Here is a 19,550-nt window from a genome sequence, read left to right as displayed (position 1 = left end):
TGTTGTTTTTTCTTCAAGTATGGGACCGTTTTCCAGCATATAGGCTGAATCAGGAAATGAAAAACATCGTAGTCTATGGTTTTATGTTATTCAATTTTATTCAAAACCATTGGTTCGCTCTGTTTTGTCGAGTCTAGGCATCAGCGTGCAGACGGGCTGTGGGCTTGGACAAGAAGTCAGAGTATGCCTGGTAGGGAGTGGAGCCCAGAGGCATCTCCTTCCACAAGTCTGGAGTGAGGTAAGCGTAGGTCTTGGCAATGGCAGCGTAGGTGGCCTTTGCGAAGTTACCCAGGGTGCCGGTCGAGCCACGGGCCGAGGTGTAGCAATCCTCAATACCAGCCATGGTAAGGAGCTTCTTGGGGACGGGAGCCGAGACAATGCCAGTACCGCGGGGAGCGGGAATCAGACGCACTGAGACGGAGCCGCACTTGCCAGTAACCTTGCAGGGCACGGTGTGGGGCTTGCCGATCTTGTTGCCCCAGTAGCCACGACGCACGGGCACGACGGACAGCTTAGCGAGGATGATGGCGCCACGAATGGCGGTGGCAACTTCCTTGCTGCACTTGACGCCCAAGCCGATGTGACCGTTGTTGTCACCGATGGCAACGAAGGCCTTGAAGCGGGTACGCTGACCGGCACGGGTCTGCTTCTGCACAGGCATGATCTTCAGCACCTCATCGCGCAGAGCCGAGCCCAGGAAGAAGTCGATGATCTCGAACTCTTTGATGGGCAACGAGTACAGGTAGATCTCCTCCAGGGACTTGATCTTGCCTTCGCGCACCAGGCGACCTAGCTTGGTGACTGGAACCCACTCCTTGGAGTCCTCCTTGCCACCACGTCCACGGGCGCCGCGTCCACGGCCACGACCGCGTCCACCACGACCCCCACGAGAGCCAAAACCGCCACGGAATCCACCACGGGCTGGAGCTGCGTCCGCCATTCTGCAATTGAAAAAACCAATATCTTGTTTAGCATATCGAAGATTACCAAAATCAATGTCAGCATTTCATTGTGTGCACTTGGATCAGACTCCTAAGGCCATCTTTAAGCAGAATGCTTTCTGGTGGAAACCGCAAAAGGTAATTGAAAGAATCATCATTTTACGCACAATTAAATACTTTTTTCACGAGTGGCTGGCATCGCCATTTTGAAACACGTGGTTTCCCAGAGTGGTTATGTTTTACTCTAAAATACCATCAAATCTTTTTTATTTAACATAAAGGGGAACAGTCGTATTTAATTGTGTTGTCAGGCACACTGATGTGAACATATTCTAAGCCAATTTAGGCTAATTTATATTTAATTCAGCTTACATGTAGGTCTATCAAGTGTATTAGGGGTGAAAGACAAAAACGAAATGGCCGAGAAATGGAAATAGGGATGCTAAGAAGACATATCAATATATCGATATATATTTTTGGTGATATATTTTTGGGAAAATCGTCACAATATTTCGTGGTTATAGCTGTATGACATTAGACTTTGCTAACTGACTGGTTGCACAATCAGAGACAGCCTTATGGGAGATATATATGTATCCAGTTGGCTTTTCAGTTGAGCTGCAGCAGCGCGGCCGCAGAGCTAATCGATTGGTGCAATTTTCAAATTCAATTTTGCTGGTTGGCTGGGTGTAATTTATAAAAAGAGAAATAATTAGACAATGAGAGAACATAATGGCAAGCATATTAGATTCAAACAGACGAAAAATTCTATGAGCAGCATTTTTCATATTTTAAAATAATAATATGCGTGGCACAAGCAAATTAGTTTTTATTTATAAATTGTCTGACAGCTGCTCTCTCTTCGCAACAAATTTTAAAAATTCTAATGTCATACAGCTATTAGATCAGATAGGCCCGCCTAACAATGTATATAGTGTGACAACGCGAGAAAATCTGCACAAATGTTTATTAATTGTACATAAACAAAGAAAAAGATATTGAAATGATATGAAAAACAATCGCGAAACAATAAAAATGTAAAAAGTTGGCTGGCGATGCCGTAAGATAATAGAAACATGCATTTTTCTATACCAGACACGCAGGACCTGGGCTCGCCCACGTACACTGTGTATAATATACACATAAATGGGAGTTATCATTGTTGCTTGCGGTACAAGCAACTGCATTCCTTAAACGAGCAAATGCGTCGGCATTGCTCCAGCTTGAGTCTGCCTCCTTTTCCCCCAAAAAGGTTTCTACCGCTAACTAATGGACAGCTGGAGGCCAGACGCAGTGGTCTGGAGCAGTATTTGCAGATCATTGGTCAGGATGCACGCCTTGTTCGATTGCCGTTTCTACATCAGTTCTTCCAGCGTGCCCAGCTGGATACGGCACTGGCCGAGGGCAATGTGGGAAGCGACAGCGAGGAAAAGCAGCTAGAGGTAGAGGTCTACACAAATCCGAATGGAGCACAGTTGCTGGTTAATTGTAATGTGCAGCAGAATGCCAGTTTGTTACTGAAGAGCGTGTGCCGTGAACTGAAGCTCCCAGAAGAGCTGATGAAGTTGTTTTGTCTGTACCTGATGCGCAAAAAGCGGGAATCTGACGAGCTGGTTCTGGTGCGACGCCTAATGGACTTCGAGTCGCCATACATAACACGTCTCCATGCCCAGCCCTGTGAGCTGTTGCTTCGCACGTGTTACTGGGATTCGAGCTGGGATGCCAAGCTATACGGAAATAAAGTGGCCCTGAACTTGCTGTATAACCAGACCGTGGCGGATGTGAGTAGAGAATGGATTGTGATCTGCTCGCCTGGCCTTGGACGGCAATTGAGCCATCTTCAGATGCAAGGGCGGTCTTTGGAATACATGGACATAGTGCGAGACTTGCCCTCCTACGGATGCCTGCAGTTTGAGGCGGCGAATGTTGACTATCCTGACCCGAAAACTATGGCTTTGGTCAGCATTGGTAACAAGGAGCTCAGCTTGCGTACGGCACGAGGCGCCAAGATATACGAGACAAAGTTTCGGGTGACTAGGATGCGCTCATGGCGTGTCAGTGTGACCCACAATACGCTGGAGTCGAGGCTTGAGCCCTCACAGTTGCAGTTGGCATTTGAGTATTTGATTTCGAAGCAAACGCTTCGCTGGATAACTATAAGCAGTGAACAGGCAATGCTGATGTCTGTATGCCTGCAGGCCATGGTGGATCAGTTGTTGCACGGCGGAGGCGGGAAAACAGATCAGAATAGCGATGATGAACCGGACGCGGGAGCTACATCGGCCGCATCAACACCCAGCTCGGTATCATCGACATCGACTTGTGCATCTACGTCGTATTCGACAACGACAGCGTCTATAACAACGCCGCCAGTCAAGTTTCTGGCACAGGACCTGGCTCCCAAATCAAAACAGCAGAGACTAACGACGTCCCGCACTTTTGGGGCTGTGTTCTTTCGCAACGATGGGGAGGACGGTGCACGTGTGGCCAACGAAGCGTTTGAGGGTATTGGGGACGACGATCTCTGAATAACGCTAGCCAAATGAATGGGTGCCAAACTAGTTGAATTTCTTGAATATATAACTATCCGCATGTTTTGTAACCACTGTAATGTAATTGTTAGCAACACAAATCGAACCCGCACATTTAAAGTAACACAGTTAGTAATTTTTGAGTGTATATAACTTTATTTTCTCGGCTGCTTGTGAATCCTAAGGGAAAATGTATGAAATGGGAATTTTATTGTATAGAACCGGTGATGTATTGATGAATGCTCAACAAGAAAGCGTTTTCTTACCATTTATTATTTATAAGAAATGTTGAATTATTATAAATTCTCTGTAAATGAACCTTTTTGGACACATTTGTAACCTTATTGCTTATTGTTTAACTCTTATTGTAATATATGTATGTGAATCTTTTTACGTTTCCTCTTAGAATAAATACGTTATGCATTTGGAAAAATAAATGTACTGATAACTACTGTGTACGGTTCGTTTTTGACTTGTCAGAGCCTTTATATAATAATAAGGACAGTGGGGGCAGTGTGCCGGCTGGTCAGCAAGCAGAAGTTACTGATCTGAGTATTGTTTGTTGGCAGTACGCAGTTTTCGTATTGATAACGAAACAAATATAAGCATACATATATATGCGAAGTGGTGACTGTTTCATTTTGTTTGCAATGCTGTCATTGTATTTCCTCTCTGACACGGACCGGACTACGCCGTGGAGACAGCCCATTTCGGCCTCTTCTTCAACATGGGCCAGTGCTGCTGTGCCGGCTCTCGCACCTTTGTGGAGCGCAGTGCAGAGCGTGCCAAGAAGAGGACCGTGGGCAATCCCTTAGATCTGAACACCAAGCAGGATCCCCAGATCAACCAGGAGCAGATGGATAAGATCCTTGGCATGATCCAGCAGGGCGCCAATCTGGTGGCCGGCGGTAGCCGTCTCGAATGCCTTCCCGGCTACTTTGCCCGCGAGAAGATATTCGGGCCCGTCCAGCAGCTGATTCGATTCAAGAAGCTCGACGGGGTCATCGAACGTGCCAACAACTCGGAGTACGACCTTGCCGCCGCTCTCTTCACCAAGGATCTGGACTATGCCAACTAAATTGTCGGTTGCCTGTGTGCCGGCACTACAATGCCCTGGCTGGCCGGGAGTATACACTCTCCAACTACACGGAGGTCACAGAAGAACTCCTAAGAAGGGACTGTCCTGGACAGGGACATTAGCCTTAAGATTCGGATAGTCCGCCCATCATTAGTATTTAAAATCACCTGATTTATATATATATATGTATATCTAATTATATATAACGGTTACAATGCCTACCACGCGGGAAAAATATTGTATTGCAGCCCGTATGTCGGTGAATTTATCCGCATCTGTAACGTGGATAAATTTAAGAATATCGTACACATGGGAGGTGAGGATGAATCCACGCAGCTCGAGATCGGAGCTATTGACTCTGCTCAAGTTAAGAGGTGTAGACGATTTCGCGGCAATTGCTCCAGAGAAGGACGACCGCGTAATGCAGCTTATGGCAATGAACGGCAGGTAATGAAACTACTCTTAACATTACTATTTGAATTAGCGGCACTGGAGTAGTTAAAACCACAAGTTTCAATGGCGATCGGAGTGAAAGAGGAAGAGATAACCAAAGTTTTTCGGAAAGCAAATTGAATACACTTTTGACTAGCAGTGATTTATTACAAGTAAATATATGGATTCACATAAAAATTGAGCCTTAGATTAGCGCTGAGTCCGCGGAAACCGAAGTCGCATTGGACCTCATTTGGTACTGGGGCTTGGTGTGAAGTGAATTGAAGTCCTCGGGGTTAGTGTTACTATTGCTGGTTCCAAAATAAATATGTATCGCTTAGCCTAGGTAAGAGTAAGAGTAAGATAAATAGAACAGAAGGTTTGCAGGCCTAAATGCAAATCGACAACAGTAAAGATAGCTGATAATGTCTTGCGATTGCCCGACCATCAACCCCCTTGATCCCAGTCCCTTCCCTTTCTGTGGATCCACACTAGATTGCCCGCCTAGTTGTTGTTGCGGGTGTAGTAGAGGACCGTGTTTCCGGGCAGCTGCCAGTGGGAGGCCTTCAGCTCGATGAGTTGCAGCAGTGTCCGACGGATGGCAGCAGCCGACTCGCCCGCATTCAAGAAGGCATCGCGCACGAGGCTCATGAGCAGCTCCAGCTGCTGGGGCAGCTGCTGCTCCACGTCCTGGCCAATGCAGGTTAGAACATAGAACAGACACTCAACCTGGAACGAAAGAAATCCCATATAACGATCTGATTTGTGAATCTAGGGACAGACGCACTTCTGACAGCGAGTGAATCGGCGGACGCACACAATCCTCACAGCACTTGGACAGCAGGCTGAGCAGGACCAATGGAGGAGGTGTTCCCTCGTGGTGGGTGCGCAGCTGGATTTGGCGCCGCTTCAGCTGGCAGAACATCTCCGTCAGGAAGGCCATGAAGGCTGTAAAACGGACGCGGGAAGGTGACTTCATGCCCTGGATGGCAAACAGTAGCTAAAGGAATAGATAAGTCATGGATTAAAGCTTCGGATAGTCTTCCCTTGTGTGTACCTTTTCGCGTTCCTGGTACCATTGACGGCACGTATTGAGCAACGCCTCGAGGAAGGTCTCCTTCTGCTCCCTGGCTATGATATTGAGGCATAGACGGGAGATGGGCAAGGCGAAGCGCCGGCTCTCCACCGCCCGCTTGATGAATTGTGAAGTCAGCTCCATGAGGCAGCGCGAGTTCAGCTGATTGGGATCCTCCAGAGCGGTGTCGATCAAGGCCTGGATCTCCGGCGTGAACCCTCCAATGTCGGACATCTCGTTGCCCAGGCCCAGGCCCAGACCGGCCATGCCACGGGTCAGGGCATCAGCCGAAGACAGGGACTTGGAGCGTTGCAGGGCATTGCCGTTCATATACGGATCGATAGAGCCATTGAGGTTCAGCTGATATTGCTGTCCATAGTTCTGCTGGAACTGGTTTTGGGATGTCGAAGACTTCTGCTGGCCCCTGGGCTCCAGGGCAAACTTTACCCGATTCGTTGTCTGAAAGGGATAGAAGGGAGAGATTTTAATGAGAGATTGTGAGAGTCTATCCTGTTATCCGCCTGCTTACATGGAGTATATTGCCACTGGAGGGGGAGTTCATGAGAGGCATTTGACTACCCGCTAGAGGACTGATTGGATGCGTCACCAAAATGGAGCGATGGTGGCTGGCCTTCATTCCGCCGGGCATGTTGCCCAGCGAGAGACCCGCCTGCCGTCTGTTCACGTTCACATTCACATTCACGTACTGGCCCAAAGAGGGGCTCTGGCCGGGGACGTTGGTGGGGAAGATTAGCGACGAACTGGAAGAATGTTGTAGATTGTAGTTTAGCTCTGCAAGGAGACGGGAAGAGGGGTAAACGATGGCATTAAAAAGGTTTTGCTTTACCGATTACTGAGGGCCTCGGTTGGCGAGCAGTTGCCCGTCATCGTGAACTCCTGGGCATTCACATTCAGTTTGTTTACACCACCTGCACCTGCACCTGCACCACCACCACCACCACCACCACCGATCGGAGCAGCCATTTCGCCGCGCACATCTGTGACGGAGGCATTTATACAGAGGAGGTCGGACACCAAGAGATTATAGCATGATGATGTGAGGGGCAGGACAACATTTTGGGAGTGTGTGTGTGTGTGTGTGGGGGGAGGAGTGTGTATAGAGTATGAGAAAGACATATGAAAAGAATCGAAAAGAAAGATATTGTCTCAATAAGTAATTGGTAGTCTATAAAGCTTGCAGCTGAAAGTGCGAAGCATCCGAGAAAGCAGCTGGAGAGCAGATGGCCCCCGACAAACTAACAAAGATTATGCGGTGGAAAACTTTCCTAAAAGACGTCCAGTCTGATGTAGGTTATCTATGGTATGTTCCCCGTTGATTCGCTTTATAAATGTCCCCTAAGCGAACGGAACTCAACCGTGAATTGGCAGTCACGCGTTAATGCGTTCATCCGCGTATGGGAATGTGCTGCCAATGTAATTATGGCATTACAAATAGCCACCTCCATCTGTCAGTTGCTTGGATACATCAGTTCTAGCCGGATAATATTGTAATGGATTTAACTAGCGCTACCTTGAGACAGCATAAAGCATTCTGCCAAGCAAACTAAGCAGAAAAGTGGAAACACAACAAAGAGGAAACAAATGGATTACTCACTTGGCGGTCGGTATATATCCATAGCGGGCTTGCCCCTCATCTGTCCCGACTGCTGATTTCCAGGAACATTGAAGGCCAGACTGCGCCTTTTGTTGATATTCTGGAATTGAGGGAACGTTACAGTAGGCCCCACATCAAAGATAAGTGACAGCACCTGTTGGTTCGAAGTGCGGACAAAGCTGCGTTCTCTGGATATAACGCCGGGCATCATGGGCTGAAAGTCGGGCGACTTGCGCACCTTTCGAGCATCATTCTGTTGACTGTTCAGGCTGGCCTGTGAGTGTTCCACTTTCTCGGCCATTTCCGTGCTGGTTCTGGTTCTGATCTGATCTCTGATCTGTTTAGCCTAATCTTTGGTAGATTATAGATTATCCTCTCGATAATTGATTTACAACTGGGGTTCCTTGGAATAGACCTCTAGGTTCTAGGTTTCTCAGTGTTTTTTCAGTATTTGAGTAAATTTGTACATATCACAATAGTTGATTTCCTCTGATCTGATCCGATCCGATCCGATCCTTTCTTCTGTTCGAGTTTTTAGTTGAATTCTCTCCTTAATACAATCTTTGCAGAGTCAGATTGCTTGGTCTGCAATGGAATGAAGAGTGGATTGTTTGCCAGATTCAGTTTGCAGAACACCCAAACCCAAACCCAAGCTCCAGCCCCAAGTCAAGCCCATAACATGTTCACCTACTCATACAATACATCAAATATCAAGATACAGAAAACTGTTTACCCAACAGCGAGAGAGAGAAAGAAGTCGCCAACTACTTGAATCTCTTGGGGCAATCTGCCAGTCTGTCCCTGTGGCTGTGGCTGTAGCTGTGGCAACCGGCTTTATAGATGGGCGTAGGAGTTGCATCTGGTTTGGTTTGTTGCCCAAGCCGAGCAGAGCACTTCATCTCCCCAGCAGCCATGACATCAGCCTCAAAATAATGTGAGAGATCCAAGCGCTTCTATCCTCTGTATATAACTACTATGTGAACTTGCAGCGTTAATTATTAGCCCCCAGATATACTTGTGAAGCTGAAGATTGGGATAGGAGGGGACGGATGAATCACTTACCTTTTTGTGCAAAGTATATGCTTCTTCCAATTTGTTTCGAGCTTTTGTATTTATATATATTTGTGTTCGTCGATTCGATTGCTGCTTGGCTGTTGTTGCAGCTCTTTAGTTTTATTTCGTATAAAGATATTTATCTACTTCATAGATACGCTCTTTCTCATTCGTCTATCGTTTAATTATGCTGGACAGGCACGCGCTCAAAGTCCAGCCTCAAAGCCATAAGCCAGAAGTAATAATTCCAAAAACAGTGCCGGAGATATTCCAAATATGAATATGAATGGAGGAACCCGAGCCCGAAGTTCTTTTCTAGCTATGGATTCTCGCGCACACACACACACACACAGATACAGATACAGATAAACACTTGAGCACACTCAGGGGGATCGTAATTGATTGTATCTTTCGTGTTTGTTTGTCTGTGTGTGGGGGAGCAGCAGCTGTTTGCAGAGAGAGATGTGGATTCGAGGGATGAGTCAATGGAGTGGAGCGGGTGGTGGCCCGGCTTCTGGCTTCATTGAGTATACGCACCGTGGGACGGACAGCGTTAGTCGTCTGTGTGTTCGTCTATTTTTGGTTTGTTGCTTTGTGCTGCTCGTTCTCTGCTCTGTCTCTCTCTCTCCCGCTCACTCTCTCGGTTGCTCTGCTGTAATTGCGTTTTCCTCTAGTGTTTGTTTGGTTTTGTTCGCGTTATTTTCGTTCGTTTCTCTTTTAAATGTAGATCGCTCGCTGTATTTTGTAGTTCTTATTCTTCGGATTACTCACATGTACGCACACAACTAGACACTACCCACAGACACACACAAATAGAGAGGGGGAGGAATTATTAATTATTTGCATACCATTGCCAAAATGAAAGTATTATGCATTTTCGAATAGATCAATCATAGGATGACTTCATCCAAAGCTACTCCAAAGAGACGATGGTTTTTCTAGAGTATTTAAAGCTTCGGTCCAACTTGCATTTGCTTTTCTTGTTATTTATTATTTATTTTCTACGCCTGCTCTCTCCACGCGCGCTACCTTTCTTCTTCTATTGCCAAAAAAAAATCGCTCACATGTGCCGCTGCCATCGCATCTATATTTATACTATGTGACGGACGGATGGATGATATATGTATTTCCACGGACATACAGACAGACGGACGGACGGAGATATATGCATGCATTTGGCGTTTCTTCCGTTTCCGCCAGAACCAAAAACCAAAAGACAAAACTGGGTGTGACGTCGTCGTCGTCGTCGTCTATTGGTGCGATCCGAGGCACACAGAAACACCGAGGAATCTTTTTCATTATTATTATTATTGGCCCTATATTTATTTAGTATTTTGTGGCAATATGATTTCCGTCGTTCGCAAACTGTCTTTTTTTTTTGTTTTTTGTTTTCCTATTTTTAAACAGATTTAGTTGAGGCTTGCCTGAGGAGCGGCCAAAGCCGAAAAAGCGAAAGAAGGAATTTTAGACACGGCGACGGGGACGGGGACGGTGACGGGTTTGGGTATGACTATGAGTATGGGGGCTAGGGACGAGGGAAAACTTATGTACTCGGCATGAATCACATCACATAATGGCAAACGGATTTCGATTCTGATTCAGACGATTCGTTAGAGTGGAATAGAGGCGGAGACCAACCAACAGTTGGACCGCGGATGGCACATACTACTTTGTTTAATTATAGAATCTGCTGCTGCCTGCTGCCTGCTCCGCGTATTACTGCAATTGTTCGAGTTTTGGTTTATGTTTGGGCCACATATGTTCGTTGATCAGACTCCTCCGAATAGATACAATATATCGTCGTACACTATGGATATGGTATTGCTATACATATATCCATCTATCGCTGTGCGTCGTGTCGGGTTGTCGGTGTGTGTTTTCGCAAGTAGTATGTTTGTATGTATGTATGTAAGATATGTATGTGAGTAACGCGCTTAAACTTAAAAATTAAATCATCGGCCCGAGCGATCAGTTGAAGACTGAAAAACGTTGATGAATCGCCCCGCCGCACACAAAAGCCAACCAAAAGCTCTCGCTCTCTCGACGCCGCACTCTCTGAGGCAAAGCACAAGCAAAGCAGAGAACGACAGAGCGAGAGAGTGGGGATCTCTAGGCAGGGCTGTCGAGTGACCCGTTGGATATCGGACAGTAGACCAGTCGGGGTGTTGTTTAGTTCTCAATGCACAATAGTTCTTTTTACTTATAAGTTACAACAAATCGTTCAGCTTAGTAAAAAACTTAGTAAAAGAATGAAAATCAATGCGAAATGAACAATCCTAATCCACTGTATGAATCAGAGGTCTTCGGATCGATGGAAAACATTTATCTGGTCTGCCTTAGTTTACATATCATATCATGGAATTATCTTTTATGGTTAGATAGCTCCCCCTTATCGGGGGTGTGCCACATATACTCGTATAAATCTCTGGTTACATTCCATCTAGCATGCATACAGGTGAAACTATAAATTAAAAACCAACTATTGATTGCTTAAACTATGAAAAAATTATGGATTATGGTTTATGGATTGTGTGGATTGGACGGGGAGGGTAACTACTTTGTGGGCGTGGCCAGAGAGTTGTTAAGTGAGTTGGATAACTGCTCCTCCTGGTCCTTGTCGAGGCCCAGGGCCATGGTTAGGAGTTTGACGACGCACCGCTGCTCGTGTACCTCGCCCTCGCCCTTCTCGGTGGAGGTGATCTCCTTTTCTAGCTTTAGCTTCTCTTCGGCGGCCATCAGGATGCCCTCCTCGATGGTGCTCTCCGCCACCAGGCGGTAGATAGTGACTGGCCGCTGCTGGCCCATGCGATGACACCGATCTTCGGCCTGCTTGTCGTTGTACGGATTGAAGTCAATGTCGTGGATGATGCAGGTGTCGGCAGCCGTCAGGTTGATGCCCACGCCGCCGGCCTTTGTGGATAGCAGAAACACAAAGATATTGTCATCCACATTGAAGTCCGTGATGAGATCCTGTCGCTCCTTCACGGCGGTGGCGCCGTCCAGGCGGCAGAACCCATGCTTTCGTATGCGCATATACTCCTCCACAATGTCCAACATCATGGTGAACTGGCTGAAGAGCAGCACCCGGTGTCCCTCCTCCTTCAGTTTCGGCAGCAGGGTGTCCAGGAACTCGAATTTACCCGAATCGCATATCAGTTCATCCGGTATCCTTACGTCGGTCATTTCCTTTAGTAAACAACAAAGGATGTTAGCTTTACAGGGGATAATTCTCTCTCTGGAGCACACTTACATGCTTGTTGCAAAGCTGATAGACCTGGAAGTCGGACATGATGGCCAGCTCCTCGAAAATGTACTGCTCGTTGGTCTTTTTGTAGGTTGTGGCGCGTGCCAGGCGCTTGGAGAAGCCGCGCAGATGCTCGTCGGTAAAGTAGTGGCGCATCAGCAGCGGATGATTGGCACAGCGACGCATCTCCATCATGATGGTGATGCCAGCCCGATCGCCGCCGCTGCACACGACGCCTTTGTTATTGGAATAATAGTCGACCACCTCGTGGTAGTACTCTCTCTGTTTGCTGCTCATCGGGACTTTTTCCTTTAAACATAACGGCATGATAATTGTGGGACGTAAGATTTTCAACTATTCCGCTTACCACAAAGCTTTGCTTCTTGGGCAGGTGTTTGAGGACATCTTTCTTGAGGCGCCTGAGTACAAAGGGCTTCATGATGCGCTTGGCCCGCTGTATTTGTGTTTCCTGAAACTGGGACACCTCCTCCTGGTCGCCGTCGGTCTTGTTCTTCTGCAAAAGGGAAACCAAAAACCTCTTTAGCTCGATATGCACATGAAAGAAGGCTCGGCCGGGTCTTGCCTTGACAAACAACGATTTGATATCCTCGATGCTCTTCGCGAAGAACTTGGGCATCACGAAGCATAGCAGGGAGATCAGCTCCAGCAGGTTGTTCTGCAGGGGTGTGCCGGTTAGCAGGATGCGCATTCGGGCGTTGATGGTTATGAGGTTGGCATACCGCTGCGTGGTCATGTTCTTCAGCATGTGCGCCTCATCGAAGATGACGTAGTCCAGCTTGCACACCCGGAACATTTTCCTCTCCTCGGGCGTGGAGCCAACGATATGGTAGCTGCGATAAGAAGCGAGCAATCATGAAACGGATGAAACGTTGAAGGGGGGTGTTGCTACTCACGTTGTCAGCAGTACATCGAAGCCTGTGAAGCCGTCCTTGGCATACCGTCCACGCATCCTCCTGCGCTCGTCCTGCGAGCCATGATACTTCTCTACCACCAGAGTGGGACACCATCGCGCGATCTCGGCCTCCCAGTTGTCCAGAGTAGAGGAGGGGACTACAATCAGGTGGGCTGCTTTGCTGAGACCTTTCTCTTTCAGGTAGGCCAGAAAGGCAATCACCTGTATGGTCTTGCCCAGACCCATTTCGTCGGCCAGGATGCCGTTCATCTCTTGTTTGTGCATCACAGTGAGCCAATTGAGGCCTATTATCTGATAGTCGGCCAACTGCATTCTGCAATTAATATGATATTGAAGGGAGTATTTTCCATGACATGGACTGGACATAACTTACCCGCTGGTCAGCATCTTGGGCTGGTCCACGATACCGCCACCATTGGAGATGGCCTTCTCCAGACGCGACACCATATTGTTGCACTTGTTCAAGATTGTAGCGACCGTGTTCTGCTTGTTAATCAGATCCTGGGCATAGTTCAGCAGATCGCCCGACATCCGGATGCTCTCCAGCTTCTTGCGCAGCCCCGCCCAGTCACCGAATGGCCGCTGCTCAATGATCAGAGTGGCCTTCTTCTCGGAGAGCGTCTTCACCGACTGCAGCTCCACGATGGTAGCCTCGTTCATGAACTGGAACACCTTCTTGCGCTGGCCAGTCATCTTGGTGGCCATCTCGGAGTCGCTGTCATCACTGTCGTAGACTTGGTCCTTGGACTGCTTGACGTCTTCATCGTCCGAGCATTCGCCGTCCGAGTAGGCCCTGCTGGAATGTGAGCTTGGCTGCAGTTTAGGCTTGACCAAGGGACCATTTTGCCCCTTCGGCTTGCAGTGCTCTCTCAGATAGCGTATGGAGGCTGCCACATCCCAGTTCGAGCGCGAAAGCGACTCCTGAACGGCCTGAAATAACGGGGAAAGTGGAAAATTCTTACACCGGGCTCAAAAAATAAATCGATATCGATATCTTCGATCCCCTTTGCGACGCCCCTGTACGCGACAGCTGTTTTGGAACGCCGGCCCTGAACATCGCCATGTTCCGCGCGCACATACATATGTATGTACCAGTAGAGGACGCTCGTGTTCCCCCTGCCCCGCGCCAGATTTTGACCTGTTCTGTTCATGAACGTACCATTGTATCATACTGCGGCGATATTTTCGCAGCTGCCATGTAGCGTTCCTCCTTTTCTTTTACTGTCAGCTCCAGCTTGGTCTTCTTCGTCACATGGCTGTCGGCACCGTCGCTGTCACTGTCTGCCATCACCTGGATTCGTTTCTTGCCAGGAACTCTCTCTGTAAAGGGTTGCCACAATTACAAACACCGTAGCATGAAATGTCAATAACTCTGTTACCAGTTTTAGCCTGGCCTGAGGAGACGGCTGTATTTTTATTGATGCGAAACTGTCGCAAATCACTCAAACTCGATTTGGTAGGTGATGAGCTGTCTGACATCTTTGGGCAAGGCTGGGCTAACTGACAGCTTGTTTACTTTTTTAGTCACAATTATTTGTGCCTAAATACAAGATTGACATATATGCGAAAACGATTTCCCTACACCTTTGCCTCTTTGCGTTTACACGGAGAACAGAGCCTAGGAGTATGAGCAACACCGATCCGATAGTCACGAGTACGGTCGATACGATATATCGATGCAGATGGCGTGCGTAACGTGCAACCCTGTTATGGCAATGGATTCTGTGTGACGCGCTTGCAACCCTTGAATTTTTTCGCTTGCTTGTAGGTTAATTGAAAGTATTTTTCTTGCAAATAAAACGTTTTTTGAGCTGAGAGCGCACCAGCAAACTGGCGACAATGGCGGGCGGCAACACTCCGCGTGTTATACAGGTGACCAACATTGCGCCGCAGGCCACCAAGGACCAGATGCAAACGCTGTTCGGCAACATCGGCAAAATTGAGGAGATCCGGCTTTATCCCACCATCCGCGATGTCTCGTGTCCCGTGCAGTCGCGCATCTGCTATGTGAAGTACACGGAAACGACTAGTGTTCCTGTGGCCCAGCATCTCACCAACACGGTATTCATTGATCGCGCCCTGATTGTCATCCCCGTGCTGGCCATTCCCGAGGAGTACCGCGCTCTCGAGATGCTCAAGAACGGCACAATAGTGCCGGGCCTGCAGAAGCCCGACTCGAAACTGCCTCCCGAGGTGATCAATCGCATCGAGGGGCAGCTGCCGCAACAGGTTATCAAGACCTATGACCCCAAGCTGGTGGAGTTCAATCTACCAGAGTATCCGGCTCTGCCGTCGTTTTATGATGCTCGAAAGATCGAGGAGATCCGGCGAACCATTATTGTGTGCGATGTGAAGAACGAGTGGCGCCTGGACGACCTAATGGAGTGCTTCCAGCGTGCTGGTGAAGTGAAATATGCGCGCTGGGCCGAGAAGGACAACAAGACATACTGCATGATCGAATTCTGTGAGCAGACCAGCATTATCCACGCCCTACGCATGCAGGGCCAGGAGTTCAAGGGCGGCTATCTCAGTGTTTACCATTCGACATACTGTATCACCAAGCCAGAGGCCAAGTCCAACGAGGCGGCCCAGGCGGAGATCGAGGAGGCCATGACCATTGTGAAGGAGGCGCAGAGTATGATATCGGCCGCTATTGATCCAGTGATCGGCATGCTGGCCAAGGACAAGCGACGTCGGTCCCGCTCCCGTTCGCGCTCTCGGGATCGCCGCACCAGCCGCTCTCGCTCGCATCGGTCGACGTCCCGGAGACGCTCACGTCGCTCTGGCTCCAGGGAGCGACGCAGTGGTTCGCGTTCTAGGCGCTCTCGCTCTCGAGGAAAGCACTCGTCACGTTCGCGAAGCAAGCGCTCCAGATCCCGGCACCGTCGCAGCACCTCCCGTTCGCGTAGGTCACGCTCCCGCGGGGGCAAACCATCAAGAGCGCGCGGCAAGCGCTCTAGGTCCCGTCATCGTAGCAGCACCTCACGCTCCCGGCGTTCCCGTTCGCATGGGGCCGGTGGCAGCACCAGCAGCAAACGCTCTCGTTCTCGCGAGCGCAGCAAGAAGTCGCACCGTGAGAAGCGCTCCTCCCGTTCGCCCAGGTCGCGCAGCAAACGCAGCTCGCCCTCGCCACCACCGGTGATCGCCCTAAGTAGCAAGTCCCGTACAAGCCGCAGTAAAGATGTGTCCACTGTTGTCGCAAAGACTGCCTCTTCGGTCGTCCGGCGGCGGGAACGCTCTCGCACACCCGAGGCATCAGGACGCAAACTGAAGGTCATCTCCGAAGATATAGAGTTGAAGAGCTCGCGCTCCAGCGCCGATTCCAAGTCGCGCAAATCGGTGAGCGTCGAGAAGTCGGACAACATGGATATATCCAACTCCCCCTAGAGCCTAGATATATGGACCGCACACTAATGCATATAAAGTACACACTTAAGTAATGTAATCCCCAATAATATGATGTCAAGTATGAGATTCCTCCTCCTTTCTACACTTTCTTTCCTAGTTTCCATCAAGTATAAAGTCAAATTTAGAACTGCAGAATTACGTATTGTATCCTCACTCGAGAGCAGTCATTGAAAATACATATTAAGCTTCTAAGATCAATATTTCCCCCCATTGTTTCATTTGAAGGAATTTCTTTCAGTGCATGGCACAGCTGAGGAAATACTTGTTTGTCGGCTGCAGCAAAGCTTTCCGCCATAAAATGGAAACTGCGAAGCTCTGAAAGCTTTTTCTCCGCAGTAATATGCCAGCGACGGAGCGTCCGAATTAAACAGAAGTCGAAAGTTGTCCCCTCCAAACGGTTGTCGTCAGCGTCTCAAGTTCTGTATAACCTGCATTTGATAAAGAATTAAAAGTGAAATCCACACAAGATGTCTGCAGCAACAAAAGGTATATATTGGGCACACCCCCATCGGAGGATAGTGGGTTCCTGGGAGACGGATGTGCGTGAGAGGGACTGGTAGAGGCTTTGCTGAGAGTGAACTTTGGACTTGTTTCGGCCTTATCTGATGCTATCCCCCGCACAGAGCCGGTTGCACTTTGGACCTGTTGAATGAAAAACAACGTTCTGATTTAGTTCCCACAATTTGAATAATCATTTTGCTTACACGCATATTATAATAATTGTACGTAGGTATTTATATCGTGGCTGCCAAGCGCACGGCCTTTGGTACCTTCGGAGGCGCCCTGAAGGGCATTAATCAGACGCAGCTGCAGACAGTGGCAGCCAAGGCTGCCCTGGATGCGGCTGGTCTGAAGGGAGAGCAGGTGGACACCGTCATTGTCGGCAATGTGATTGCGGTGAGTGGGCACGGAACCCAAATTCCATTCAGGATCGAACTGATCGGGTAAATGGATTTCTATGTTGCAGTCCTCCTCCACGGACGGCATTTACGTACCGCGCCATGTGGGCCTCAACTGTGGTGTGCCCATTGAGAAGCCCGCCCTGGGAATCAATCGCTTGTGCGGATCTGGCTTCCAGTCAATCGTGAACGGAGCCCAGGACATTCTGGTGGGCGGAGCTAAGGTTGCGCTCACCGGCGGCGTGGAGAACATGTCACAGAGTCCGTTCATTGCCCGCAACATTCGTTTTGGCACCACCCTGGGGGCCAACTACAATCTGGAGGACGCGCTGTGGGCAGGACTCACCGATAGCCGCTGCAAACTGCCCATGGCCCTCACAGCCGAGAACCTGGCCGATCAGTACAAGATCAGCAGGGAGCGTGTGGATGAGTTCGCGCTGCTGTCGCAGAAGAACTGGGAGAAGGGTCAGAAGGAGGGCGCCTTCGATGCGGAGATCACTCCCATCAAGCTGAAGGTGAAGGGAAAGGAGGTGGACTTTGTCATCGATGAGCATCCTCGCCCCAAGACCACCATCGAAGGCCTGAACAAGCTGCCCTCGCTCTTCAAGAAGAACGGAGTTGTTACGGCCGGCACAGCGTCTGGCATCTGTGACGGAGCCGCCGCCGTGATTGTTGCCTCTGAAGAGGCTCTGAAGGAGTACAACCTCAAGCCCCTGGCCCGCCTGGTCGCCTTCTCCTTTGTGGGCGTCAACCCTGAGATTATGGGCATTGGCCCAGTGCCTGCCATCCAGAACGTACTCAAGGTTGCCGGCAAGAAGCTGGAGGACATTGATCTCATTGAGGTGAGACGAAATGCCATTTAAATGGGAGCAGACCCGGCTGACCGATTCCCCTTTTTCCCTGTGCAGATCAATGAAGCCTTTGCTGCCCAAACTCTTGCCTGTGCCGATGCTCTGAAGCTGGATCCCTCCAAGCTGAATGTAAATGGCGGTGCCATTGCCTTGGGACATCCTCTGGGTGCCAGTGGCTCTCGCATCACCGGTCACCTGGTCCACGAGTTGCAGTAAGTTGTCTTTCGTTGAACGGTCCGAGTAGAGATATAATCATTTTTTCAATCTCCCTCTCGCAGGCGCAAGGGACTCAAGTACGGCATTGGCTCGGCCTGCATTGGCGGTGGCCAGGGCATTGCCTTGCTGCTTGAGGCTGTCTAAATTGGATTGTCCAGCTAGAGCTGACTCCTTTCCGCATTTACGATTAAATTAGTACTGAAAATTTTCGCTAAAGAGAAACCCCTTTAACTAGTAATAAAGAAATTATTTTATCTTTACAATTTATTAAATCTTTTGCGAATGGAAGTTGATCAGCTTTCTACAAGAAAGACAACAATTGCATCTTCATGCTATAAAAATTTCTATGTTCATTGCTGGAAATGCTTATCGGACGACTGATGGATGATATGTCTCAGCCGATGTACGAGTTTTGGATGAACGGAATTCTCGCCCGCTGTTTAGGGTAGGGAATCAATCTCTTAAAGGGCCTAACATTACGAGTAGATGACGAAATTTGTTCAGTTCACTTGGGCGCTGGTGGAGAAGAGCGCCAGGGCTCCGCTGGCGAGGCCAACGGAGAAAATGTAGTTCACAAACGGCGTCGAGTTCTTCAGCAGGAAGAAGCTGATGAAGATGATGACGGCCAGGTAGATGGAATTGTTGTAGAAAATCGAAAAGGTGGTGGCCTCGTAGTCGGCGACCTCGTTCTTCTTCCAGAGGATGCGCTCGTCCTTCTCCTTGCGGGTGACCTTCTTGTCGTCGCCCAGCTGGCGGTTCACCTCGCGGGTAACAGCGTCCTCGCGACGTCCGGCGATCTTGTGCTTCAGCTGGAACTTGATGTTCTTGTAGGCAGTGGCCATCAGATAGGTGCTAGCGGCGGTCACCAACACGAACAGAATGGAGCTGGGCCACAGATCCATGTTGTGTATGCGCCAGAAGAGCCCTGCAAAGCACAACTTTCATTCATAAAGGTCGGCCCCAAAAATCAACAACGTGTCACTTTACTCACAGATGGGCACCGCGGACACGATAAAGGCATTGCCGTAGAACAGGGCCGAGGACTTTGTGCTCACATTGCGGCTGAAATCCTGCAGCAGAAGCTCTTCCTCCTTGGTGAAGCCAGAAGACTGCACTTTTTGTTGCTTGCCAGAGCCCATTTTTCAGTAATTTCAGTTAAACAAAAGCAAGAGCTCCAGTGAAAGTTGCTACCAACGCACGGAAAAGTCTATAACGAAGTGTACACGAATGCAAGAGTCGAGGGTAGTCGGCTTCTCGCCGATGTGACGTGTAA

General features: G+C 48.9%; 7 protein-coding genes and 1 pseudogene across 9 annotated transcripts; 4 read left to right on the top strand and 4 right to left on the bottom strand.

The window, feature by feature from the left end:
• Positions 1 to 74: 74 nt before the first annotated feature.
• RpS2 (ribosomal protein S2) lies at positions 75 to 1,410 on the bottom strand. Its single transcript, XM_001356307.4, has 2 exons — positions 1,314 to 1,410; positions 75 to 941 (listed from the first exon to the last, which is right to left on the bottom strand). Exon 2 carries the CDS (start codon positions 938 to 940, stop codon positions 134 to 136), a length of 807 nt encoding a protein of 268 aa, XP_001356343.1. The 5' UTR covers position 941; positions 1,314 to 1,410; the 3' UTR covers positions 75 to 133.
• A 438-nt stretch (positions 1,411 to 1,848) lies between these two features.
• Snx17 (sorting nexin 17) lies at positions 1,849 to 3,901 on the top strand. The gene has a single exon (XM_001356306.4). It carries the CDS (start codon positions 2,018 to 2,020, stop codon positions 3,467 to 3,469), a length of 1,452 nt encoding a protein of 483 aa, XP_001356342.1. The 5' UTR covers positions 1,849 to 2,017; the 3' UTR covers positions 3,470 to 3,901.
• A 219-nt stretch (positions 3,902 to 4,120) lies between these two features.
• Positions 4,121 to 4,785, top strand: LOC6902774 (aldehyde dehydrogenase X, mitochondrial-like; annotated as a pseudogene).
• Positions 4,786 to 5,124: 339 nt separating this feature from the next.
• Positions 5,125 to 10,732, bottom strand: LOC4817258 (uncharacterized). Of its 3 annotated transcripts, none has more exons than XM_001356305.4 (9): positions 10,392 to 10,732; positions 8,735 to 9,517; positions 7,827 to 8,257; positions 7,673 to 7,772; positions 6,905 to 7,055; positions 6,587 to 6,818; positions 6,040 to 6,516; positions 5,770 to 5,982; positions 5,125 to 5,711 (listed from the first exon to the last, which is right to left on the bottom strand). In XM_001356305.4, exons 3-9 carry the CDS (start codon positions 7,971 to 7,973, stop codon positions 5,487 to 5,489), a joined length of 1,545 nt encoding a protein of 514 aa, XP_001356341.3. In that variant the 5' UTR covers positions 7,974 to 8,257; positions 8,735 to 9,517; positions 10,392 to 10,732; the 3' UTR covers positions 5,125 to 5,486. The 3 variants fall into 3 exon arrangements, with proteins under 3 accessions (XP_001356341.3, XP_033235206.1, XP_015035722.2); XM_033379315.1 differs by having other exon boundaries at positions 6,587 to 6,849; positions 6,987 to 7,055; XM_015180236.2 differs by lacking the exon at positions 6,905 to 7,055 and having other exon boundaries at positions 6,587 to 6,849.
• A 161-nt stretch (positions 10,733 to 10,893) lies between these two features.
• On the bottom strand, positions 10,894 to 14,542 carry Etl1 (SWI/SNF-related, matrix-associated actin-dependent regulator of chromatin, subfamily a, containing DEAD/H box 1). Its single transcript, XM_001356304.4, has 8 exons — positions 14,283 to 14,542; positions 14,063 to 14,223; positions 13,277 to 13,833; positions 12,884 to 13,216; positions 12,553 to 12,820; positions 12,337 to 12,483; positions 11,976 to 12,278; positions 10,894 to 11,911 (listed from the first exon to the last, which is right to left on the bottom strand). Exons 1-8 carry the CDS (start codon positions 14,380 to 14,382, stop codon positions 11,279 to 11,281), a joined length of 2,502 nt encoding a protein of 833 aa, XP_001356340.2. The 5' UTR covers positions 14,383 to 14,542; the 3' UTR covers positions 10,894 to 11,278.
• Positions 14,543 to 14,610: 68 nt separating this feature from the next.
• Srp54 (splicing regulatory protein 54) lies at positions 14,611 to 16,511 on the top strand. Its single transcript, XM_001356303.4, has one exon. It carries the CDS (start codon positions 14,743 to 14,745, stop codon positions 16,288 to 16,290), a length of 1,548 nt encoding a protein of 515 aa, XP_001356339.1. The 5' UTR covers positions 14,611 to 14,742; the 3' UTR covers positions 16,291 to 16,511.
• A 135-nt stretch (positions 16,512 to 16,646) lies between these two features.
• On the top strand, positions 16,647 to 18,540 carry yip2 (yippee interacting protein 2). The gene is made up of 5 exons (XM_001356302.3): positions 16,647 to 16,797; positions 17,042 to 17,208; positions 17,279 to 18,052; positions 18,119 to 18,273; positions 18,340 to 18,540. The coding sequence occupies exons 1-5, from the start codon at positions 16,779 to 16,781 to the stop codon at positions 18,419 to 18,421; spliced, it is 1,197 nt and encodes a 398-aa protein (XP_001356338.1). The 5' UTR covers positions 16,647 to 16,778; the 3' UTR covers positions 18,422 to 18,540.
• Positions 18,524 to 19,538, bottom strand: LOC4816892 (translocon-associated protein subunit gamma). The gene is made up of 2 exons (XM_001356301.4): positions 19,269 to 19,538; positions 18,524 to 19,202 (listed from the first exon to the last, which is right to left on the bottom strand). Exons 1-2 carry the CDS (start codon positions 19,414 to 19,416, stop codon positions 18,778 to 18,780), a joined length of 573 nt encoding a protein of 190 aa, XP_001356337.1. The 5' UTR covers positions 19,417 to 19,538; the 3' UTR covers positions 18,524 to 18,777.
• Between the last annotated feature and the right edge of the window lie 12 nt (positions 19,539 to 19,550).

Source organism: Drosophila pseudoobscura, chromosome 4, assembly GCF_009870125.1.
Source record: "Drosophila pseudoobscura strain MV-25-SWS-2005 chromosome 4, UCI_Dpse_MV25, whole genome shotgun sequence".
Classification (NCBI taxonomy): Eukaryota; Metazoa; Arthropoda; class Insecta; order Diptera; family Drosophilidae; genus Drosophila; species Drosophila pseudoobscura.
Note: the sequence above shows the minus strand (reverse complement) of the source record. Positions and strands in the feature narration are given on the sequence as shown.